General features: G+C 47.6%; 1 protein-coding gene across 1 annotated transcript in view; it reads left to right on the top strand.

The window, feature by feature from the left end:
* The window catches only part of LOC138262384 (kinesin-like protein KIF19), a 696,763-nt gene that overhangs the window by 566,713 nt on the left and 103,371 nt on the right, over positions 1–26,679 (top strand). Inside the window, exons 15-16 of the mRNA XM_069212284.1 lie at positions 1,060–1,551; positions 14,072–14,234. Coding sequence (XP_069068385.1) covers positions 1,060–1,551; positions 14,072–14,234 — 655 coding nt within the window. The remainder of the gene's footprint in view (positions 1–1,059; positions 1,552–14,071; positions 14,235–26,679) is intronic.

Below are 26,679 nucleotides of genomic sequence, written 5' to 3' on the forward strand. Positions count from 1 at the left end.
TTTACGGAGGGACTCCTACCGCAATTACATGAAATATTTAGGCATTTGAATATATGAAAGATCAATACTGGAAAACTATAGTGTACAGGTAAGTAACTTGTAAAAACATGCCAAGCATACTTACGTTTGCACAAGCCTGAGCTTCTCTCATTTGTTGTGTGCCTTGCAGGCAACAATGGTGTGAAGATTTTTCTGTCAGCTATAAGGGAGTGTTGAATGTTGCTACTAAAGCCTTTACTATTAAGGTGTTTTTAGTTGTGTGCCCTGAGCTGCATGTTATTCAGTATTCTGATAGTTATGCTAATACTGGCAATTGATTTGTGCTCTTTCTTGCTTGAAATACTCTTGTTTAGTTTTTTTCTTTCTGTCTTCACTTTTCTTTTGAACAAAGGTTCATTTAAAGCCGTGTATCTGTGATTGTTGTTTATTATTGTAAATCACTGTGTTTGTATATTGATGAACATGCGTTTAGCGTGATTAAGATTTTGCAGGTGTACTTGTATGAGCATACAATTGTGGTGCATTTTGTGCCCTCAAAATTGGTTTCAGGGATCCCTATCTTAGGAAGATGTGGTCTTGCACATATGTTGGTAACTGCAGGTCTCGGCTCTCTAATTTTGGCAAATATAGTGTAACTGCTTTCTACTTGCCTGTGAGTTCTGTTTGTATACAGGGATCTCCAAGTGTAAGTCCAAAATTGATACTCCATCTTCGCTGTTTTTGGTGAGGTCGCCTTGGCTTGATAGAAATCATAGTGTTTAAATGAAATTGCATTTATTAATTACCTAAACCCATGTCTGGGAATTGTTGTCACTAAGCTATAGTCGCTAGGAGAATCTGCTATGCACATCATCATTGTGGACGTTTAGTTGTTATTTCAACAAAATGTCGTAAAATTACACCTTATTCTTGACGTTACTCATCCCTTCCACAGTTTTATTATATTCTCTTTTTACATTCCCTTGGTCAGTAATATTTATTATTAGCTGTCCTTCGTTTAAAGTGAGTGGAGTACGTTGATTTTACCTAAAAAGTAATGTCTCTTTTATTTTTTAATAGAGGCAGACAGCACTCTCCTTAAAAGACATAATTTCCATATTGCGCTCTCCCACATCTCCGGATCCCGACAGTCGACAGTCAGCAACTGAGAACCCTGGGTCTACCCTTAGCCCCGAAGCCTTGGAGGAAATGGCAGTCGGCACAAAACACATATCTCTCATTGCAGCCAGAAGACGGTCTCAAGTTCATGTCCCTGGCTCTTCCCAAGAAGAGGATCGGGAAAAGGCAGGCAGTCACTTATCCATTCATTTTGTGGATGACATGGAAGAAGCACGGTACATGAAAAATACATACAGCCCACACCATCGAATGGAAGGAGCTAGTAGCTTAGGGAGCCTGCTCAACGAGTCAAAAAAGAATGATTGTGACATGGCCGATCTCCCGCTGCTTAAAACAATCAACAATTTAAGAATGGAAAGACTGAGACACATGTATGTGAAGAAGAAATCCAGTAAAAAAAGATCCCAATCCTCTGAAACAGTCGCCCCAGCGGTAAGGAATGTCTGACTTTTTCCCTCTGATGAATGTTGTTGCGGGCACACACTAAATGAAAAAGCATTGGCATTGCCAATAGGTCTATTTCATCTTAGGTGTCCTTTCTTGTGATAGGCTTTGTTGTTTTGTGATATATTTGGATGCACAAACAGAAGACATACAAACACAGGTGCATATGCACACAGGCCATACCAAGATGCAAATAAAAGCACACACCAACAACACATATATGGTCTTGTGCACACACAAGTGGTTGTTGGTTATTTGGGTGTATTGATGATTTTTGTGGTTGTAAACAAGGATAAATAGATGGTTGAAGGGCTCTGAGTGTAGACCGCAGAGGGTGGCTTGAAGAATGGTCGTGGTTACATTTGCCAATTCATGCAATTATAGGTGGATGAACGCTTGATTTTGGTTTCCTGGATCAATGCTTGTGTGTGGGTAAATGGATTTGTGCTTCAGAGAGGATGGATATGGGCACTTGGAGATAGACAAAGTTTGCATAGGTGTGAGTGGATGGGTGAATGTGTGAATGGGTTGATAAATGGATGAGTACATTGGTGGTTAGCGTGATTCCAATGAAGGATGGAGAAATGACTGTTGGTGGATTCAGGAGCGCTTAGGAGAGGGTAGGAGGAAGCTTGGATATTGTTGCATGGAATAAGTGAGTGATTTATGATTACAGTGATTTTCCGGTGAATTACAATTATTTTATGAACCAGTTTTGACAAACACAAAGCTTAACATACGACTCTCTTTCATGTATGGACAGCATTCGAGACCCATGTTGGTCATGCCCTGTGCATTTCTTGTGCTTCCATTGACCGCAGAATTGATTAACTGATAGAAAGCACTAGAAATTAGGATGTGAGCTGATGATATTCCACCTTATAAGTTTACAAAGCATGATGATTGTGGAGTTAATGTATTTACATATTTAGTGATCCTTTATAATATTAAATGCACTTGCCAAGTCCTTCCCTTGCAAATGGGCCCAATTACCTTCAGAGTGTGGTGCCTGGTCTACCCCTGGTAACCCATGATCTAGCAAATCTGCCCAGGCTGACCAACTTGAGGTGTGTCAGCCAAAACATGATGGAACACCTTTGAGAACCTATGGAGTTGACTTACCATATAACAAACAGTTCAATCCAAATAAAGAACCACAGATTCAAGGCAGAGCTAAAGACTGCACTTTTTAGGAAAGCCTTTTACCAGGAAAGTTAATTGCAGACTATCCCATGTTTCTATCTACAAAGTTCCAACATAGCACTGACAAACTGGCAGAAACCATCAAACCCTAGCACTTTACTACTAAACAACGTCCAAAATGATTGGCACTCAATAAGGCTGATGCCTTGTACCATGCACAATGATCCAGCACTGGTTCACAAGCCAATCTATGTGCAAGAGTTAGTTTAGGGCAGCATCGGTGCACCATATGAGTAGATCATTTAGTTTGAGGGGGTTTAAAAAAGTCCCACTTTAATTTCTTCTAAGGTCAACCTGATTCCTTTTTTGAAAAAAAGGAGCTTCCAAGAATTATAATTTTCTGTATTGCACATGATTTCAGACACTCTGTACAAAAATCAAATGAAGGAGAAGGCTTCCTTGGTAGGAGGGGATTATGAGGAACAATGACAATGTCATGTACCAGAATAAAAGGTGAAAATCTGATAGAGACATCTAGCTGCAGATTCCTTACCTTGAGAATTCCCTGGCGTCAGCTTGGAATCCAGAACTTTTATAGAGCAATACCCTTGCGCACGCCATCGGGTGGCATCGTTCAGATCAGCGTGTCATCATTGGTGTCATTGGAGCCATCTGTGATGTCACAATCACCTATAAAGGCACCACCCAGGCGCGGGTATGTCAGTTCTTTTCCTTCTGATCCAGTTAAAGTGCATATTCAGAATCGAACTACCCTCTGTCTTTTTTGACAGGCCTTTTTTGCCCATTTTGTCAAAACTTTTTTTGTCTGTGCAGGAGATGACATTGAGGAAGATGGGGTTCAAGCCGTGCAGCTCCTGCCACTGTGCCATGTCAGTGACGGACTCCCACCCTGCATGTTGCTGGTGCTTAGACCAAGACCACGACTCGAAGTCATGTTTTGACTGCCGGGCCATGGCTCCAAAAGCTTTGAGGGAGCGGTCCCTTAAGCTAATGGCGTCATGGCAATCGGCAAGCGCAACTCCTAGGAGGTCATGGTCTCGGTCGAGGAGGCGGTCACTGGAGCTCTCTTGAAACCCCAAGTCCTCTCATCCCACTCAAGGTCCTCCGGGCTCTGGGGGAAGAGGCACAAGAAGAAGAAGTCCAAGCAGAATTCGACTTCACCTCGCCCATCTGGGTGACTCAGGGACATCGACATTCCAGGCGTGGTTCTGCAGAACCATTGACAAGGCTGACTCTGAGTCTTCCCTCCCTTTTTCGTGAGGCAGAGTGACCCCTACTCAACTCAAAGAGTTTTATGTGGCCATAAGTCTCATATTTGAGCAGGCTAGCTCTTCCGGTGCACCATCGGGCCCCTTGGGGTTGGTAGAGGCCCCATCAGGTTCCACACTGGCAGCTTTGGCCTCGGCGCCGATGGGGTCTTTTGGATTCAGTACTGGATCTGGAAAGACACTGAGTCCACACAGTCAGCCTCCTCCGGCATTGCTCCCGACGCCAACGCTCCCGGCAACCTCATTTTAATAACCGATGATCTGGAGCCAAAACAGCAGAACCTGGTGCCGGCGCCAAAGGCACCAACAGGTGCTAGATCACTGCCTGAACATTTCTACGATCAGCCAGGCACTGGTGAGGAATGGGAGGGTCTCATGACCCTCTGGAATCCCAATTGAAGCTAATGGACTGGTATGAGGAGTTAGGAAAGGCCAGTGGAGTGAACACATCTTCAGATACTGGCATGCTGTCATCTCCTACAGTGGTTATGGAGGAGGGAACATTATATGCAATAGTGGTGCGTAGAGCAGCTGAGGTCTTCGACCTACATCTGCCTATTGTGCCGGTCAGGACTAACCTCCTGATGGAGGTGCTTCAGCCGGGGATTTACACATCGGAACCGATGTTACCCTTTAATGAAGCCTTATGGATGTCCTGCTGGGTACATGGTCCAAACCCAGCACAGGAGCACCTGTAAATAGGTCAATTGGCCGCTTCCATCGCCCAGCTCCGGATGATCCTAGCTTCCTCACACAATACCCCACCCCGGAGAGCGTGGTGATCCAAGCATCCACCTTCCATGGCACCTTCCCTTCCGTTCCCTGGATAGGGAATCCAAGAGGCTGGACCAGTTAGAGAAGAATATGTTCTCTTCTTCCAGCCTGGCACTGAGGTTGGTAACGGCCTTTTGGGCTGTTTTTCCCGTACTCTAAGGGATACGATGGCGCAGGTGCTACCTAAGGTCCCGGAGGATGGGCGGGCCACTCTCTCACAAGCAGTTAACGAAGGGAGAGATGTGGCCAAGTTTACCATTAGGCGTGTTTTGGACACGACTGACTTGCTGGGTAGAGCAATTTTGTCAACTGTAGCCCTTCAATAACATGTCTGGCTTCGCACATCTAGCTTTTCGGGGGATGTCCAGGCAAACCTCATGGACATGCCCCTCAATGGGTCACGCCTTTTTGGCAAAAAGGCAGGCTCAGCGCTGGAGCGCTTCAAGGACTCCTGGGCTATGGTGAAGTCCTTGGGACTCTCAGCGACTGCAGGAAGCTGGCCTGGTGTGTGGTGGGTACCTAAGTTACTTACACTTTATACCAGGTTTCCCCTATTAGTGTAGTGTAGGCAGTGTCTAGAAGCCAGGCTCTCTAGAGGTAGCTGTGGATGAGCAGCCAAGGCTTATCCAAGAGAAATGCAAATCTCATGCAATACCACTGTAGTTACACAACACTTACACATATGAAACAAAACACTTTTTACAAACACAACTACCAAACAGTACTAGAAAGGCAACCCTCCAATAGGAGGTAAGTAACACACTAGATATGTACACTAGTAATCAGTAATAGGCATAAAAAGTGATAGAAATGCAAATGCAAACAGACAATAGTGACCCTAGGGGGAGCCCAAACCATATACTAAAAAAATGGAATACAAATGCAGGACCCCCACCTAGGTAAGTGGATTGTGTACAGAGGAGCTAGGGGTACTAGGAAATCCCAAAGGTAAGTACCACTGTGACCCCTAGCGACCAGGAAGAAACGAGTCAGTTACTGGATTTTCCCCAAACCACCCAAAAGGAAGTAAAGGAAGAAAATGCAACACCCAGACAAGACTTCAAGAAACCAGCCATGGATTCCTGAAAAGGAAGACCTGTGGAAGGGGGCCAAGTCCAGAAGTCACAGAAGAGTCAAGGGGAGCAGGACCTACTACTCAGCCAGCTGTGGTTACATGAGTTGGTCGACGGAAGGAAGGAGACGCAGCCCTGGAGCAGGTGAAGAGTTTCTGGAGGATGCAGTCGATGTGTCATGCTGGATGGATGATTGCAGTCAGTCAGTGACATGGAAAAGCCACCAACAAGCCTTGGCCGAGGCAGAAGTTGTGGTGAAGCAAAAGTGGAGCTGCCAGGGACCAGCAAGGTCCAGGAGGACTCATCCCATGGGAGGAGCCCTAGGGGGACCCTCAGCAAGGCAGAGAGTCAACAGAAGAAAAGGCATCCCCCACATGAGACCCACTGGACGAGGCACTAGAAGTCGCAGAGGAGCCCACGCAGCACAACTGGAGAAGGGTCGCACGCCGCAGGAGAAGCACGCAGATGGCTGTGCGTCACAGGAAGGAGTGCTGGGGCTACATGGAGCCTGAAGATCCCTTGGGGGAGATGCAAACAAGCCTTGGTACCTGCAAGAGACGCGATGCACAGGGGTACTGTCCTGAGTGGGAAGGCAAGGGCTTACCTCCACCAAAGTTGGACAGCTGGCAGAGAAGGCCAAGGGGACTACTATGGACTACCAACTGTGATGAAGGATCCACACAGTTCAGGATGAGATGAGATCCACGCAGCTAGTCATTGTTGCAGTTGGTGCCTGCGGATGCAGGGGAGTGACCCCTTCAGTCCAAGGGAAATTCCTTCTTCCTCCTCATGCAGACTGAAGACTTGCCACCCTCAGATGATGCACAGCCAGGGAAATGTTGCAGAAGCTGGAAGGAGCTGTGGAAACAATGTTGCAAGCAGAGTATTCGTCATGGATGCAGATTGTTGGTTCCTGGAGGGTCCAGTCGCTGATCCAGAGGCTAGAAGTCGAAGTAGAGGTTGCAGAGGAGTCCTGCTGTAATCTTGCAAGCTGAATCTGAGGACCTACCCAAGAGAGAGACCCTAAATAGCCCTGAAAGGGGGATTGGTCCCCTATCCAGGATGTCACCTATCAGGAGGATGCTCTGATGTCACCTGCCTGACCTGGTCACTTAGATGCTCCCAGAGGTCCCTGTCAACCTTGGATTCAAGATGGCAGAACCCAGGGACCCTCTGGAGGTGCTCTGAGCAACACCCCTGGGGTGGTGATGGACAGGGAAGTGGTCACTCCCCTTTCCATTGTCCTGTTTTACGCCTGAGCAGGGTCTGGAGGTTCCTGAACCGTTGGAGGCTGGTCTATGTACGGAAGGCACCAAATGTATCCTTCAAAGCATACCAATGGCTTGGGGAGGCTACCCCTCCCAAGACATGTCACACCTATTTCCAAAGGGAGAGTGTGTTACCCCCCCCTCCCAAAGGAAGTCCTTTGTTCTGCCTTCATGGGCTTGAGCTGTTAAAGCAGCAGGAGGGCAGAAACCTGTCTGAGGGGTGCCAGCAGCTTCGGGCTGCCCGGAAAACCTCAGAAGGCTGAGGTGCAATGTTGGGGGTCCTTTAAGGAACCCCCAGAGTGCATGGAATCATACTTCCAATACTGGCAACAGTATCAGGGTATGATTCCGACATGTTTGATACCAAACATACCTAGGCTTGGAGTTACGATTATGGAGCTGGATATAGGTAGTGACCTAGGTAGTGACCTATGTCCAGCACACGCTTGAAATGGCATCCCCGCACTTATGAAGTTCAGGAAAATGGAACTGGGGATTGTGGGGGCACCTCTGCTAGTGCAGGGGTGCCCTCACACGCAGGGGTGCCCTCACACGCAGGTACTTGCACCATGCTCTCTGGGCTAGGAGGGTCTGCCCTAGGATTTGTTTACAGTGACCTGGTGCAGTGACCTGTAGTGAAAAGGGTGCATGCACCAGGTTGCAGGCTGCAGTGGAATGCCAGCTTATACACTTTGCATGGACTCCCCATGGGTTGCATAATACATGCTGCAGCCCATGGGGATCCTCTGGTACCCCAATGCCCTGGGTACCTGGGTACCATATACTAGGGACTTACATGGGGCACCAGTATGTCAAATGTGGGGACTAAGTAACCAAGTTACCAGGTTTGAAGGGAGAGAGCATAATCACTGGGGTCCTGGTTACCAGGATCCCAATGAACACAGTCAAACACACTGACACCAGGCAGAAAATAGGGGTAACCATGCCAAGAAAGAGGGTACTTTCCTACAGCGAACCCCCGCCACCAGCCTGTCTGTTGCCCCTATCAAGCTTTCGAAGGGGCAGAGTACCACACCAGCCACCCCACTCCGCCAGGGAAACATCTTGCATGGGAACACAGACGTGGTACCTTCAGACCCAGAGGTTCTGGCCGGAAGTCGTTCACCACCCAGTTCCCCTCCTCCACAGCATCCAAGCCCTCCTAGTATGATTCTGCATGAGTATGTGTGTCAAGTTGGAGGGAGGATTCAATTTCATCTCCCTCACTGGCAGTCCATAACATTGGACAAATGGATTTTGCAGATCATACAGAAGGGCAATTCCAGTCTTTCTCACCATCCAATGCCTCAGTCAAAAGAATGACTTATGGAGGATCACTTAGTTTTGCTGCCCAAGGAAGTTCCGCCTGTCTTGGCCAAGGGAGCCATAGAAAGGGTCCCAATATCAGAAGTAGGCAGTGGTTGTTATTCCCACTACTTTCTGATACCGAAAAAAAGAACAACGGCCTTCGCCCCATTTTGGATTTGCGGAATGTCAACCTCTTACTCAAATAGGAGAAATTCAAAAGGCTCACTCTTGTCCTGTCTGCCCTAGACCAAAGAGACTGGATGGTAGCGTTGGACTTGCAGGATGCATGTTTCCATATCCCCATCTTGCCTGCCCAGAGGCATTACATGCGCTTCAAGGTGGGCCATGAACATTTTCAATTTACTGTGCTCCACTTCGGCCTTACTTACCAGCACCACTGGGGTGTTCTCCAAAGTGAAAGCGGTGGCCACAGCTCATCTGCGCAGGTTAGGGGTTTCAGGCTTCCCCTACCTGGACGACTGGCTGTTTGAGCTGTTGGGCTTCTTCGTCCCAGGCTGTCATCACCCACCTCTAGACTAAGGCAAAACTCCTGCATTCACTGGGGTTCACTATAAATATGCAAAAGTCACCTGACTCCCTCTCAGATGATCTCTTTCATCTGAGCTTTTCTGGACACAGTGCAGTTTCAGGCCTATCATCCCAAGCAGCGAGTCCAGGCTATTCAGGTTATGATTCTGACATTTCGACCTCTATCCTGAATTTCCGTGAGACAGACTCTGTGGCTGCTGGGCCTCATGGCCTCCTGATTTCTGTTAGTAAAACATGCCAGAAGGCACATGAGGGCTCTGCAGTGGGACCTGAAGTTCCAGTGGGCACAGCATCAGGGTATCTCGCCACATGGTTTAGATATCGGAGGGAACTGCAAAAGATCTGCAGTGATGGTTAGTGAATCACGATTGGGTCAGAGGCAGACTCCTTTCCATTCCCCAGCCAGTTTGTAGTAGTTACAGATGCGTCACTTCTGTGATGGGGCAGCCATCTGGGAGAGGTGGAGATCAGAGGCCTCTGGTCTCCGGTGGAATCCCGACTCCATATTAACCTACTGGAGCTCCGGGCGCTCTGACTAGCATTGAAGGCTTTCCTTCCTGTTGTCAAAGGGAAGATAATGCAGGTGTTCATTGACAACACCACCGCAATGTGGTACTGCAACAAGAAGGGCAACAAGAAGGGCAGTGTGGAATCGTGGACCCTTTGTCAAGAGGCCTTGCGTCTCTGGACATGGCTGGAACAGCAGGACATAACCTTGGTTGTTCAACACCTAGAAGGTTCTCTGAACGCCATGGCAGATTAACTCAATCGTTGATGCCTAGCGATCACAAGTGGTGTGTCCATCCAGAGGTGGCACAAGGACTCCTTCAGCAGAGGGGAGAGCCTTGGTTAGATCTGTTCACCTCCGAAGAAAACACGCAACATCAGCTTTTCGTCGCGAGTGAAACTCATGTCTCCTGTACGCCTTTCCGCCCACACCACTTCTGCCCACAGTTCTCAAGAAGATCAGGAACGACTGGGCCCAAGTAATCCTGGTGACTCCGGACTGGGCCCGGAGAGTCTGGTATCCCGCGCTCCTGAAAATGAGCATCGATCCTCCGATCAGGCTGCCCCTTAGGGAAAATCTTCTGTCAGATCAGCAGGGGAAGGTTTTCTACCCAAACCTGTCAACTCTGCGCCTTCATGCGTGGTGATTGAGTGGCAACAGTTGACTGCCTTCGACCTTCCTCCCGAAGTCTGTAAAGTTATTTTAGCAGCCAGATGTTCCTCCACTAAGATGGTATATGCCTGCCGTTGGAAACGCTTTGTGTATTATTATACAGAAAGCTCTATTGATCCTCTTTCTGCTTCTCTCTCAGACAATCTTCTCTTTGTCTTATTCCTTGCTCAGCAGGGCTTTGCCTTGGGCACTCTCAAAGGCTATCTTTCTGCCTTATCGGTGTACTTTCGACTTCCTGATCAGCCTTCATTATTCAAATCACCTATTGTACATAGATTTCTCAAAGGGATTGTACATACAGTATGTTTCCCCCTCGCCCTTTGTTATGCCTCAGTGGGATTCGAATCTGGTTCTCACATTTCTTATGTGTGCTCCCTTTGAGCTACTGCACAACTGTCCCCTCTGGCTGCTCACCATCAAGACAGCCTTCTTAGTGGCGATAACATCTGCCAGGAGGGTGTGTGAGATGCAGGAGTATTCATCTAAGCTGCTGTATTGCATCATGTTCCCGGACAATGTGGTACTTAGAACTCATGCCTCTTTCCTCCCTAAAGTGATGACCCCATTTCATCTGGGTCAGAACATCACCCTGCCCACTTTCTTTGCTCAATTACATTCTTCAAAAGAAGAGGAGCGACCCCACTGACTAAATCCAAAAAGAGCACTGTTGTTTTACCTTGACTGCACAAAAGAGTTCCAGTACGTGACCACATCTTTGTGGGGTAAATGGGAGCAAAAAAAGGTCAGGTAGTGCAGAAACTAACCATTTTGCGCTGGGTCGTTCTCTGTATTAAGATCTGCTACTCACTGGCCAAGAAGCAGCCTTCTGAGGGCTTGAGAGCTCATTCCACCAGGGGCAGGGCTGCTTCCACTACGCTAGCATGAGGTGTTCTAGTCCTGGGTATCTGTCAGGCAGAGACATGGGCATCTTTGCACACATTTGAAAGACATTACTGCCTGGATAATCAGGTCTGTAGAGACGGGCACTTTGCCCGTTCGGTCCTACAGGACTTTAAAGTGTAAGGAGATCTGTTCGCAGCCCACCGCCAGGAGATAATGGCTTGGGTATCTTGTCTAAAGGTAAATAATCTGCAGTTAGAAGTCCCTATCAGATGAACAAGTTAATTTCCTTCGGTAATGCATTATCTGGTAAAAACTCTAACTAGCTGCAGATTCCTTACACCCACCCATGCCTCCCCACTCTGTGGACAAGCATATTAGGGTCAGGGATTGTCCCTTTCAGCGTTCTAGTTTTTTTCACAAACAAACTGTTAGTTCTTTCAATGGCTCTGTGCTTCTGGTGTGGAAGGTCATGAAAAAGGAACTGAGATATGCGTGCCTTGGTGGCGCCACTATACGTGATCGTGATGTCACAAACGGCTCCAACAATACGACAACGCCACGTGGATCTGAACATCACCTGGTGGTGCGCGCAAGGATATTGCTCTGCAAATGTTCCGGATTCCAAGCTGACACCAGGAGCCAGGAAATTCTAAATGTAAGGAATCTGCAGCTAGAAAGAGTCGCTACAAGATAATGAGTTACCGAAGTTAAGTAACAAGTTCCTTTCGCACACAGAGAAGAGCACACTCTACATAAAATCACACTGTGTAGCATAGCAAATTGCACAAAGACAAGAAGATAAAACTGCACACAGACTACACCAAATAATTTATCTGCACAAGAACACACTGTGCAGAAGAGCAGACCCTGCTTATGGACAAGGATAGCCGCTCGCGTCTCATGTATAGTGGGATGCTGTACCAAACAACACGGCCACTTTTTTTGCTGAGACAATGACAGCAGGAGCTATTCTATCGGGCCAGTCTCAAGAGAATAGCAGTAGTTCAAGATACTTAGAAGGATTTTCTCGCTCTGCAAATTGACAGTTGCTGATGGTGACCATCTGTGCTGTCGAGTGAAACAGCTGTAAGTCAGCTTTTTCTAATCTTCCTTCGTCTACTGATAAATATACATTTGGAGACGGAGATTCATGATTATTTACCTGCCCACAGGTGCTTCTAAATCTTAGACAGCAGCTTATTGAAGAAATGTTTTGGGATTCTATTAATAGATTTGGGGAGGGGAATACTGTTTTTTTTTATTTCAAATCAGATTCAAGATGTTCTGATAAGCACATTTTGAGCGAGCCAAAGTATATGGAGTATCACCTTTTCCACCTACGTCAGGTTCATTTAATCTAGAGTGTGTCTGCCTTTACGTACGGATTGACAGGTTGATATGTGGCTACATTGAAGTGAGAAAAGAACGGAGCCCCCCCCCCCCCCCCCGTCATGTCAGGTAGAACATTACATAATTGCTATCTATAGAAGATTTATGTGATAGCTCAAATCTGTAATTTTATGCTGTCCTACTTCAGATGATGTCTCCAGTGTGTAAAGGCTTCCTTAAGACAATAAAAAATGTAAGACATTTCAAACTTCAAACGAAAAAGGACTTTCGCTGTTTGGACTAATGTTACATAGCTTATGGCCATTTTATAGAGAGAGATCAAAATCAAATCAACACTTGGCAGATGGATTGTTTCATGTATAATTCTGGCTCTCATGTCTTTGTACAGATCACTTTCTGAAACTATAAGACCTCACTGAACAAGATGGATGGCAGCCTAAGCAGCTTTCTTTACTTGAATCTCACTCAGGGAAATCTGCAAAGTAGCAATATGAGGAATGATGTGCGTTTTTACTGCTTTGACATTACATCCAGGAAAGTAGGATGAGTGGTGATCTGGAACCTATTTCCATAAGGTGACCATCATTCCTGCCTTCCCCTGTCTTATTACTGCTTTGCTAATCTTGAGTCAAGCATTTCAATCTATGAAAGATCCAATGGTGGAGAGTAAAATCTGTTATCTGTACCTATGTGTCTCCAGCATTGTTTTCTTCTTAGCTTCAAATATGATCCTCCTTTCTCCCTCATCATGATGCTCTTCCGTACTTTATCTACAGTGTCACAAACTAACATCCGATAGTTGGAAGCCTTTGTTAGGGGCAGAGCTGTGGGTCCTAGTACCCTATTGACTGACGTTCAGGTCCCAAAATGAGGTGGAATTATTGTATGTAGCCTTTTGCTTTTTTCATTACTATTGAGTGTAATATAGGTTGCCCTGCTAACATGTATTACAGAGGGTTCCAAGCTAGACAACCAGGAATGGTTCAAGCATGTGGATCTATAAAAGGTTCTAATGCTGGATACCAGACGTTACTGATAAGTAATCCATTTTCTTTGTCTTCTCTTTGCAAGTCTCAAAGGAATATATTTGCGGCGTGTACCCTAGTAGAAGTCACAAACCACTGAAATATTACCCCCTCATGTTAGGATGGTAAAATTCGCAATGGGGATGCTGTCCCACTTTCGTTTGGGACCGGTGTCAGATGGCCTCAGCGAGAGTTGGCGGCCATCCTGGGCACACATATATTCCTAAACAGGAAACATTTTTTAAGCAGCTTAATGGGCACAAACTGCTTTTAAAAAACATGAAACCCTGTATAAGATTGCAAATGCAGGAATCGTGGCCTGCTGTACCTTCAGGTCATAATCCCTGCATTTGCAGTCATTCATAGACGGTTGCAAAATAACACTCACCTGCTATTCAGTTGGAAGATCATTGGTGCACTGTAAATGAGGCTTATTAGTACATAGGATGCATAACAAAATACATTCCCATTCACAAACAAGTTAGTGTGCAATTTGACTGTTCCTAGTTTGCAAGCACGAGTACATCGAGTCCTAAATTAACTCACTGTATGAGAAAACTAGGTAACCACTCAGTTTCTTGGAGAACATTGAAAACGTATAGATTTCAGTACATATTTTGTGAGATCTTCTCTTATGTTAATGGCAGTGAGGAGTTTTTTCAATGGACCCTGGACATTAAATAATTATGAATTCTATCTCTAAAAGGAAAAGTCCAAGAATAGACAAGTTCGTAAATTGGATAGTGTTTCTGATCTAAGGCTCCCACAACCGACCCAGCCAATGAAGCTCTTCTTACGATCAAAGGCGATGAGCAACCTATCTCACAGTACCCCTTCTGCCACGAAGATCAAGTTCCCCGTCAGCAAAGGTAAGCAGTTTAAGCTTTTTTTGTTTGTTTTGAAATTCTTTGTTAACATTTCAAGTAGTAAGACAGTGTACATCTTATTACAAAACCTATTTTTAGCACAGTAAAATATGCTTCAACACCTTTTTACACTGGACATTTCAAGTAGCGGGGCAGCAAACTTCTTAATACAGTATTTATTCCCATCACAGTAAAATGGACATCAGCCTCTCTACGCATATCAGTGGTGAATTACAGCACTTTTGTCTGCCAAAAATATAATCGTCGATAACAGAAATAATTTAAACTAATTACGTCTAATACACTACTCCTCCCATTCCAACCCCCCTAGCTTCCAGTTGTCTACTGTATTGCACATATATAAATACTTTCAATCGCAACCATGGGGTCCCTGTTCCTAAATATGATACGAGCAGGCACTTATTTCCTGTCGCCTATTTATCCTTACTATTTTACCGTACCATAATGTCTTATTTAGTTATCTGGTTCCAGATTAGTCGCCTTCATGAGGCTCCAGCAGCGTTTGCGTCACAGCGCCCCAGAAAAGCAGGTCTTCAGCCACCCTCTTGTCCTGGAAAAAAATTACACTAATGTGGTGTTAGAATGTTACTAGTGGCTCTTAAATATGCCCCTATGCCAGTGCTTAATTTGTGCTTGTTGTTTCCGGTGCGGAGCACCGCCACTTATTTTTGAGAGCCGCCACTTATTTTTCTGCCTCAAGCATTTACTGCGAGAAAAAGACACATTTGGGAAAGACGGAGGAAGAGAAAAACAAAAAAGCGTCACAATGGGAAAAAGCAAAAATCTGCAAGAGTGAGCTGAAGGGGCAGGGAGTGCTTGTAAGTGGATTGAAGAGGCCCGAGATGTCTTCAGGATTACACTGCCTCTGTATTCTGTGCTCACACATTTAATTGCAGCAGCCGCATGTTTAAGAGGAGTGCTTTGGGCTCAGGCACCTTTTTATTTACATATTAAGCACTGCCCTATGGGGCATAATTGAAAAAAGTGGCGCTGCACACAGTGCTGCCCCACTTTTCTTGCGCCCTTTAGCGCACCCCCCCCCCAACGCCACCATGTGTACATCATATTTAAAATATGGGGCAGCATGGCAGCAGTTAGGAGACTAGAGTCAGAGTTTTTTATGCTAGTCCGTCACTTTGCAGGATTAGCATAAAAAATGTTGACGCTAATCCTGCAAAGCACCTAGAAGCCCATTGTAACCAATTGAATCCTCCCTTTAATGCCTGCTCTGAGCAGGCGTTAAAAGTGCCAGAAACAAATGTTGCAAAGAAATCTGTCAGATTTCTTTTTGCCATTTTTTTGGCCCCTCTAACGGGGGGATGCCCCCTTTGCATACATTATGCCTGCCTGCAGGCATAATGTAGCAACAATGGTTACAAAGTGGCGCAGTGCATGCATTGCGCCACATTATAAATATGGTGCTGCATTTCTTACCTTTTAGCACCACATTAGCTTAAAAAAAATTGCACTAATGTGGCCTTAGAATGGCACTAGAGGCTCTTAAATATGCCACTAAGGGGCATATGTGAAAAAAGGGGCACTGCACACAGTGCTGCATCACTTTTCTTGCCCCTAAGCGCTCCCCTACCGCCACCATGTGTGCGCTGTATTTAAAATACGGCATAACATGGGGGTAGTTACGAGACTAGTGTCAGAATTTTTTACGATAGTCCGGCGCTTTGCAGGATTAACGTAAAATTTGTTGATGCTAATCTTGCAAAGCACCCAGAGGCCCATTCTAACCAACAGACGCCTCGTTTTAACATCTGCTCTGAGAGGGCGTTAAAAGTGCCGGAAGAAAATGACGCAAAGAAATCTGTCAGATTTCTTTGCGCCATTGTTTGGGCTCTCCCTAACAGGGGAAAGCCACCTGTGCATAGATTATGCCTGGCGCAGGCATAATGTAGCACAAAGGGATACAAAGTGGCGCAATACATGCACAATGTTTTTGGCCTTCTAACGCCACATTAGTGTAAAAAAACGACACTAATTTGGCGTTAGAATGGCGCAAGGGGCTCTTAAATATGCCCCTATATTTTATGCGGCTAGCTGAGTGGATTAATACAGCCAGCCTTTACAAGTGCAGTAAAACACATGAATGTGTGTGAAAGGGGAGTAATGGAGAGATGGGGGCACATTTGCGTGGTGGTAGTGAGTAAAACCGAGGAGGAGGGCCTGGGGTGGGGGGGCGCTACAATAAACTGTAGCACAGGGCGCCACCAGTCCTAAAGCCGGCCCTGTCCAGCCCATTTTAGCACATCTGTCTTCCAGTCCTTCTGTGTGTGTGTGGGGCGGTGTCTAGCATTTAACCATTTAATTGCAATGCGTCTTTTAGCTACTATGAATCCCAATATTGTGAATAAGCTTCTTAATTTTTGAGTTGTCAGGGAGCAGGCCCAGCCAGCACTGTTTAGTTGTGTGTGGCACATCCTAGCCTGTCACATGTTTGATTTGGTGTAATATTTTCATCCAATAGGGCATATTATTAGTGCAGTGCCATACGGCATGAAGGAAATCTTCCACAGTAGTACCTCATCTAGCGCAGTTGTGATCCTTGGCAGGGTATATAGGCCCTCATTCTGACCTTGGCGGGCGGCGGAGGCCGCCCGCCAAAGTCCCGCCGTCAGGTTACCGTTCCGCGGTCGAAAGACCGCGGCGGTAATTCTGACTTTCCCGCTGGGCTGGCGGGCGGGCGGCAGGCCGCCCGCCAGCCCAGCGGGAAAGAGGCTTCCACGATGAAGCCGGCTCGGAATCGAGCCGGCGGAGTGGAAGCTGTGCGACGGGTGCAGTTGCACCCGTCGCGTATCAGACAGTGAAATACATTTAGGGGCCCTCTTACGGGGGCCCCTGCAATGCCCATGCCAGTGGCATGGTCACTGCAGGGGCCCCCAGGGGCCCCGCGACCCCCCCTACCGCCATCCGGATCCCGGCGGTCGGACCGCCGGGATCGGATGGCGGTAGGGGGGGTCGGAATCCCCTCGGCGGCGCAGCAAGCTGCGCCGCCTTGGAGGATTCAATGGGGCGGCGGTACACTGGCAGGAGCCCGCCAGTGTTGCCGGTCCGACCGCGGCTTTACCGCCGCGGTCGGAATCCCCATTGGAGCACCGCCGGCCTGTCGGCGGTGCTCCCGCGGTCCTCCGCCCTGGCGGTCTTTGACCGCCAGGGTCAGAATGACCGCCTTAGTGTGCAATTTCTGGGTGGAGAGCTAGGTCAAGTGCACTATGTTGTATTGTATCAGTTTCAGTTTAAATCTAGCATTGATCAACACTTTGTGCACTACTGCATGTACTTTAAACAGTGTCTGGGTGTAATAGGTTTGTCGCATGGTGAAGACAACACGCCAGAGGCTCCATCGCAGGAGAAAAGATTAAGGGGGATAGTTGTTATCCCAGCTGTGTGCCTCTCTGCAATAAGATCTCAGTACCGTCCAGTTCGTTCTCTTGCTTTTGGGCTTCCATAGAGCAATTTAACCCACTTGATATAATTTGGACCCAGTCTTATCTTGTCTAAGACTTGCCAGACATAGTCCCAGCACACACAATTGAAGGCTTGTTTGTTGTCTAGGAAGGAAAGTGCGTATGGGTCATCATCTAATATAGGCGCATGAAGGACTTGGTGTCAAACGGCGTAGGTTACGCAGAGTGTTACGATGTGGGATAAATCCCAACTGATCTGTATGGATCAAGCACGGAAGATGGGAATCAGTCTTGCCACCAATGGATGACTAAGGAATTTCTGATCAACATTCAACATGGAGAGCGTCCAACAGGAGCCCGCCTCCAAGGGGTCTTTTCTGGGTTTATTAATACAATTAGGGCCTTTCTCATGGAGTTTGGGAGCAACCCTTTTTCCACTGCTTCAAATCATGCCAGGAGGCCATCTCCCCCTAGGGTCTTAGCAGTTTTCAATGTGTTTACCACTCCTAGTAATTCTTGTCTGGTCAGTGGGGACCCAGTATTCTGCACTCTTCCAAGGAGAGTCACAGCAACTCCGCCAAATATTCACGAAGTAGATGGAGCTCTGCACTACTTGGCGGTGCGGTATATGCCTCACATACATGAGCTGTGAAAACTTCATTGATCACCTGCTGAGTGTACACATTGCACCCCTGCCTGTCTTTGTGCGCTGACAGGCTGTACTGATATCTCAGACTTAACCAAGCATACCAATAAGCACCCGCCCTATCGCCTTCCATGTACCATCGCCTTTGTCCGGTATGTCAGATATGTTTTTCTAATTGATCCAACAACCTAAATACCTTGTGTAGCTGTAGCTGCCTATCCCAATCTTGTAGGACATCTGGACTGGTGGACAGTTCTCTCTATAATGCCTCTACCACTGCCCCTTGTGCGTTAGATCGCCTTCCAGGGTACAGCGTATATCAACAGTGGTCACCAAACTACCCCTCTTATCACCACTTTCATGGCGTCCGCTCCATTGCCCTACTACCCGCACAATCCCAGTTGTGTTCAAAATATTGCATGAGGGCATCTGACAACATTTCCCCCTAAGACGTGATCAGTCAGAGCATCAGTGTTGAGCCTTCATAACAGTACTTTCGTCGTCTGCCATTCCAAAGAAAATGTAATCAATAGTGGTGAGTGGTTTGATACGTATTAGGCTAAACTGTGTGTGTCTACTACCCTCAGTGTGGCAACTGAGTGTATGAAAAACTAATCTAATCTACTATATGTGCCAATTGCTCGAGTGTAGCATGAATACACAAATGTGTGTGGGTGGTGTATTTGCCATATATCAATGAGGCTTAAGCTCGTCTGTTCCTGCACCAGTGCCGAAGTCATGCAGGGTTTAGTATCTTGTCAGGGTAGGGATCTGTCTAGTTAACCATATAAAACACAGTTGAATTGCCCTGTCTTGATTACCTCTGCTGCCAGGGAGATCTGTTCGGCCACCAAAACAGAGCCAAAAAAGCACCATTGTCAATGTTGGGCACATAGATATTATGAAGGTAGAACTCATTGGCATCCAGCGTGCCCTCTAGGATGACGTATCTCCCATCCCCATCTATCTGCATGCAACTTTATTTATACGGGACCCCCTGGGCCACCCATATCAATGCCCCCCCAGGCATAGCCGGAGTAGGACGTGGCACATACCTGGTCTCTCCATCGTTTCCTCGAGAACTTAATACAGTCCCCCCACAAGTAGGTCTCCTTGAGAAATGCCCTTGCTATACCATATCTCCGGAGATATGCGTGCACCCTATTTCATTTCTCTGGACTATTCAGACACTGCACATTCCAGGCTCGCCATAGAAATCTTGGGCTAGTGACCAATTCCATTTCAGAATTAAGAGCGACCTGTAACCCTGCTGATAATGCCATATGACATTGGAAGCTTCCCCCTTACAAAACAACCAAGAGTAACATTTTCATAAAAGAACCTCCCCACCCACTTATCCTGCCCACAGGCAGAATCTACTGAACCCTCCTGACTCAACTGGTGACCAAAGGGATACCAAACCGCGAACCAATCTCCCTCCCCTCCCTTACCCAACTAAAGTGCTATGGAGGCACCAAGTGTAGAAATTGTTCGAGTTACCAGGACCCTCACAAGTCGCAAACCCCAAGTTGGTACTCAGCAATCTGCAGTGGCCTAGCCCTCAGTCTTTCCAAACCAAGAAGTAAATTGTATGCAAAAAGTTCTTTCCCATTAGTATAATTTTGGTCCCCAACAGAAGAAAGGTGACATAAGTGTCTTTCCCAGTGATGTCTCTCGCCTCCATCATTAACTTCCGGCACAAACCTCTACTGAGCACCTGGCTCATTGTTGCTCACACCATTTCAGTACTGTCACTCAGTGTATCTTTGACAAGGCGCAGCTGTAAGAAGGAGATCTGTGTTTCTAGGGGTATCCAGGCACACCAAGATACGGTCCCCTCTCGCCTCTTCAGGGGGATCTAAGGTGACTCTGCAACTTTGCTTGTTTCCTTGCAGAACAGCATACCCCACAGCTTCTTAGTTCTCATCATTAAGACGTTCACTGCTTTCCATTCAAGCCAAGAGACTCCAGCCAATCCGTGCCATATTGTAGTGATTCATAGAAGTACACCCTATCATCATACTGGATGCGGAGCTTGGCTGGGAACATCAAACTGAATTTTATGATTCGCTTCTGCTACTGTTTCTTAACCAACAGAAAGTTCTTGTGAAGATCCTGGACCCTCTGGGTGTAGTCCGGAAAGATGAATATTTGTCCTTGGAACGCAGGGGGCTGTGGGCACGGACGTGTTGAAGAATTACATTGCATTCTCTGTAGTTGAACATTGGGCTAAAATGCTGTAGGCGGCACACCAGGGCACGGAGCTGCCACCAGCATCCTATGTGCTCATTCAGTTGAAAAGAATATGGAGAGACGTTTGAGTTTAGGCGTGTTAACTATCTATTCTTCAAGAAAGAGTTCTGCATAGAGCCCAAGGAATTATAGGTTATTCCTTCTTGAGCATCCATCTGCGTCCTCCACATGTTCCTCCATTTGTGTCGCACTACATTTGAAGCCTGCCACTTTGGCCTTAAGCTCTCTAAAGTCCTTCTTGATGGTGGTGACTTCCTCTTCAGGACTTGTGACTCTTTCAACCACCTTGCGGAGGTCCAATCTGAATTGGCCTATGTCCATGGACATTGTGCCTATTTTAGCCTCTAATGCCATTCTAGATCTTTTAATAGCAGCTACGATCTCTGTTGTGCCCTGTGTTTGATCTTTAGGCTCTGGCTTTTCCAACCTTTGGGTCCCAATTCTTAGGGGCACAGCCGGGGTATTGTATATTGTAAAAATGTTTTAGATTGTGCTGCTTTTGGTCTTTTTTCTTTCACCATTGTGGGGGCCGAAGTAGGATTTCTGTGCAACAGGGGGTTAGTCCAACAGCACCCGCAGGAGCGTCAATACGGTAAATTATGCACATATGTGGCCCAGTATGTCCCACTGCCCTCCAGGTCACACTGTGCCATCAGGAGTATATGAGGGGAGTGTCCCTTCTTGGCATCATATCAGTGGTGCCCAGGGCAAAACCCCATCATCGCACCAGCGCTCCCACAGAACATATTGCATACATTTTCTACATCCAGTTCATAAAGCCATGAAATGTAACATTTGTTGAACTTTTTGTGCAAAGACACTGAAAGGCAGAGAGGCAAGATTGTTGTTGTGGCTGCAAAAGTAAAAAACTGAAGATATTCATTCTTCTGAGGAAGAAGGGGAAACGTCTTCAAAATCTCTCAAAAGAGTGCATTCCCATTCTGTGTGTCATTCAAAGGAAAAATATGAAGGAGAAACTCACAGAAAAGCCATTAAAAATAATCAAGAAAGGAGGCTATTTCCTTCAAATTTGTAACTAATACTGACGAAGTCCTGTCTGAAAAGCAACAAAAAATATAATCTGCACCCCAAAGACCTAAGAAAAAGAAGCTGGCTAAGCAACCAACAAGGAACCTATGTTTTTGCCAGCTTTACAGTCTGACTCTTTATCGCTGTCAACGACATTGTTGTTGATGAAAACAGCTCTGATGACACTAACCATTCCATGAAAAAGCCATCACTGACAATGGCAAAATCTCCATTGACAGGAGCAACATCAACAGAGACAATGGCCACACCATCCATGAGGTCATCTACGAATATATTGTAGACGGTAATACCACTGAAGAGATCTCTGATGACAAAGATGATGAAGATGTTGACAGAAATGCTGTGGATGGAGATAACATTGATGGCATCATCAATAGTATTGAAAATAAAAGTAACCAAAATACCCTCAGCAATGACTGCAGATACCATAGCCACTAAGCAATCTCCTGAAGGAGACGTTTCTGCTCAGTATTTTGTTTACAGAGACCCAGTAAATAATATTTCTGCTCCCCTTTCAATATGCAATAAATAGCAAATCAACAATAGATTATGGCCCTCATTGTGAACACAGCGGTCCGTACCCAGCCTCAGCCGGTGGCGGAAAAGACCGCCAACAGAGGAGCGGTCCGGACCGCCAAATAATGAACCAAACGAAACACAGGCATTCATAAAACCACCCACCGCCAGTACAGGAGTGCCAACGACGACGGCAGAGTCCGCCTATAGGCCAATGGAAAGGCCCAACCCACCCATCAAATAATGAACCACTAGACCGCCGTCAGTTCCGGGGCGGGAACCACCACCACGCAAAGCCAGGCGGAAATGAACCAAATCCAAAGAAACACTCAAGGGAGGCCCTCACAACGCGCCGAAGCAGACATGGATAGAGAGCTGCAGATCATGCCAGCCCTGCTCCATGCCATATAGCTCCACGACCGAGACCGCTGACAAAGACGACGACGTTAAGTACCGCAACCTACGAAACAAGGGAGGAAAGGGCACAGTTACATACCCACCCACTCCACCCACCCAGCAATGCCCCCCAACCCTTCACAGCAGCACAAGTCATACACCCCACAGCAAGCGGTACGTACCCGACACAAGGCAAATCCAACTTGACCATAGTACATACAAATGCCCCACACCCATAAACAATGAAATTAAAGACCAGGGTTCAACAGTGTGCCGCCAAAACACATTAAATATATAGAAATATTTAATTAAAGCTCACAGAGCCAACTACTTCAAACAGGGCCAATGGCCTGTCCGTACCGCTACAAGTGCCATGGGCCACAACGGACCCAACCTGACTCCCAAAAGTGCACGGTACTCCACCTCATGGGGCAACAAAGGGGCATCCAGGCACCTCACGGAACGGGGGTGGATGTGGGTATTTGTGACGGGGTGGGCCTTGGACTTTCGTTTGGAAGGTGAAGGGGGTGTGGGTTTGATCTTTGAAGGTGGGGGGGGGGTGTTTTGAGCGGGTGGAGCCAGATGGACTAGGCTCTGCCCAGGCCTTTTTTTCCTCTGGGGAAGGGGCATGGGAATGGGAAGGGCAGACAGGGGTGGGCTGTTAAGTGGAAGGAGTGGAAAGGGCAAGGAGGTGAGCACGCTTAGGGACAAGAAGGGGTGGGCTAGTGGGTTGGAAGAGGTCTGCATGGGAGAGGAAAAGTTTCTTCAGAGCAATTGGGGTGGTCCTGGATGAGGGTGTGGGAGTGGAAGCAGAGGCAGTGGATGTATGTGGTGTAGGGGTGCGTGTAGTGGGTGCAGGTGACTGGACAGTATGCTGTGGTGTAGCAGATGTGTGATGGGTGGGTGTCTTGGTGTGTTTGTGTGTTTTTGTAGGGGGGTGGACACAGTGGGAGAAGAGAAGCAGCTAGTGTGGATGTATGTTGTGTGGGTGTCTGCAAGTCTCGTGAGTGTGCTGCATGTGTCAACTACAGTAGTTGTGGTGAGTGCAGGTGTGGTGTATGGGGTGCATGTATGGATGTCTGCTATTGTCGTGAGAGCAGTAAGAGGAGCAGCAACAGTGACTGAATGTGCAGTGCATGAGGGAGTGGAGGTAGCGGGGACAGACAGGAAGGCGGAAGAGGTGGGCACCCTGGGGGAAGTCGATGTTGTTGTGTGTGCATGTGTCCGTTGGCTGTGTGAATGCTTGTGGTGGGAGGTGTGGTGCTCGTGTTTAGGAGTGTGGTTCCTGTGTGTTGATGTGCTTGACTGCATGTCAGAATGTTTGCTTTGGATGGGTGAAGGGAGTGGGGTGCTGGAAGAGGTAGAGGGGGTTGGAGCGGGGTCGGAATGGCCAGAGAAACTGGTTGCCGTCCAAGAGGAGGCCAGAGCCTGAAAAGATCACTGTAGGGCAGACACAGCACTGGTTGTCTGCCCTACAGAGATGGTTCTCAGGAGGTCAATAGCCTCCTCTGTGAGGGCAGCAGGGCTAACTGGGGCAGGGGAGGAGGTGCCTGGGGCAAAGGAGACGCCCACCTTTCTGGGTGAGCGGGCATGGGCAACTCGGTGGGGAGCAGAAGGGAGGGCGGTGATGGAATGGGGGGGTCACTGTAGTGGTGTGGCCACTAGGATCCGCCACCGCCGGGGAGCCCTCATCGGAGGAGGTCTCGGAGTCACTACCTCCAGTGGTAGTTGCCTCCCCCGTGGTACTCCCCTCGCCCTCCCACCCACTGGTCCCCTGGCGTCGGATGTCTCTGCCGCCGAGGATTAGTGGGTTGCTGCTTCCCCAATTGCCAGTGCCTCAGCTCCCTTGCCAGATGTTGCTGCTGTACAAAACCAACACAAAAGAACAGGGATGGGGAGACAAAACAGGAGAGACACTTGTAAATAGTTGAATGGAGGTACATAGTGGCCATACATACACCCACCCAGAAGACACACCCAACAGGCAGCGCCATTCACTATGCCCATGGCCATGCCCCTGACTACTGACCAGAACACTGCTCTTCACCCATCCCCTGAACTACTTAAGGAGGCGATGTGTGGGAGACCTGACAAAGACACCCCTACACCATTTGGGGACCATCATGTACATGGACACCAGTCAGAGCCCCTGCCTCTAAGCAGTATGAACCCTAATGCACACACAGACATCCTTCCAGACTGAAGTTTGTGACATGAGTACTCACCCCCTTGTGACTGCTGTGCAGCCTTCAAGCGCCCATCCATGTCTGGGTACGCCTCCTCCAGGATACGTTGCATGAGGGGGGTCAGTGCCCAACGGGCACCCCTTCCACGTTGGGAGGACTTCCCCAGCTGGGCCTCACAGATCTTATGCGCCCAGCACTACAGGTCCTCCCACCTCTTTCTGCAGTGGGTGCTCCACCAGTTGTAGACCCCCATGATCCGCACCTCCTTGGCGATGGCATGCCAAAGTGCCCTCTTCTGGTGGGCGCTGACCAAAAAGGGTGACAGAGATATGGAACACAGAGGTCAGGCACTTGCAAGATAGGTAAAGCTGGCTATTCGTCCACTATGGGACGGACAGTACACTCAGACTTACAGTCCATATGCACGCAGCATGCCATGCACCACGGCCCATGCAGGCTCAGAGGTGCACACCAACGTCCATTTAACACCATCCATTACACCCAAACAGTGCCCCCCAAACCCCGACTCACCTGTACCTCTGGCCGTCCGTAGAGTCTTGCGTACAGGGGCAGGACCCTGTCCACTAGCCTCTCCAGTTCCTCCTGGGTGAAGGCCGGGACCCTTTCCCCTGCAACACGAGCCAGATCCATGACCAGAGGCAGCCTACAGCAATACACACAGTGGAGTACCTGTCCGCACGAGATCAGGGAGTCAAGTGAATAATAGATGATGAAATCGCGTACGTACCGTGGCGGTGTGCACCGTCCCCGCCGGCGGCGATCATGATACGCCATGATTCCTTATTGGCATCCATGTTAACCAATGACGTGCGAATGGCAGTAAACACCGCCTTACGTTGTGACGTCAACCGCTAGCGGTATGAGGTCACTTCCACAACGAAAGGCCTGGATTGCAGTGGGAAGACATTTTGGCAGTAACTACACATCTATAAATAAAAATGTGCACAAGGCAGGCCCTACTAGCCACATAAAGCACCTATGCATGTGACCATTCCGTAATATACCACACATGAAAAACACTGTTCCCTCATTGAGGTGTAGATGTAGCTCTGTCAAGAAGCAGTTAATGTTGAGTCACTACAATGAAATATGCAGTGCACAATTGATGAAAATGTGTGCCTATGTATGTGTGTTCATCACACCTTTTTGATACCCCTCGTAGGTACCGACCCTTGTTGCGAGGAAGGGCACCATCAGTGTACAGACCACTTGTAGATATGAGGACCATGCTGGAGCGTCTGATCATAATCAATTACAGACTCACACTTGCAACAATTCAGGAACTTTGTGCTTTCCTGGATCCTGCACTAACTCCGGGAAATCGTAATCAGCATGCCATCCCTACTGAAATGCAAAAGCACTCTGCACTCCATTTCCTGGCCACGGGTTCATTTCAAGTGACAGTGGGCATGGATGCTGGATTTTCACAGCCAATGTTCAGCATGGTACTGACAAGATTTATAAATGCATTTGTATGACACCTGCAGTCCTATGTGAGGTTTCCCCTAAGTACTGACCTTCCTGCCATCAAGTCTGAATTCTATGCCTTTGCCAACATACCCCATGTGACAGGTGTCATCGATGGCACCCACATACCGATCATCCCCCCAAGAGTCAGTGAACAGGTCTACAGAAACAGAAAGAACTTTCATTCCATGAACATCCAATTGATATGTACTGCAGACCAGTACATCTCACATGTGAATGCCATGTTCCCAGGTTCAGTCCATGATTCCTTTGTGTTGAGTAACAGTAGTGTGCCACTGAGTATGGAACAATTCCAAGAGGACAGAGGGTGGATCATATGTAAGTGTTTCTGTCACTAACTGACACATAGCAGACAGCCAGGCTGTCTGACTAAGGGACTTGACAATGACTACTCTGTATTGCACCTTTTTCTAGGTGATTCTGGCTATCCAAACTTGCGTTGGCTCCTGACACCA

Source organism: Pleurodeles waltl, chromosome 10 (assembly GCF_031143425.1).
Source record: "Pleurodeles waltl isolate 20211129_DDA chromosome 10, aPleWal1.hap1.20221129, whole genome shotgun sequence".
Classification (NCBI taxonomy): Eukaryota; Metazoa; Chordata; class Amphibia; order Caudata; family Salamandridae; genus Pleurodeles; species Pleurodeles waltl.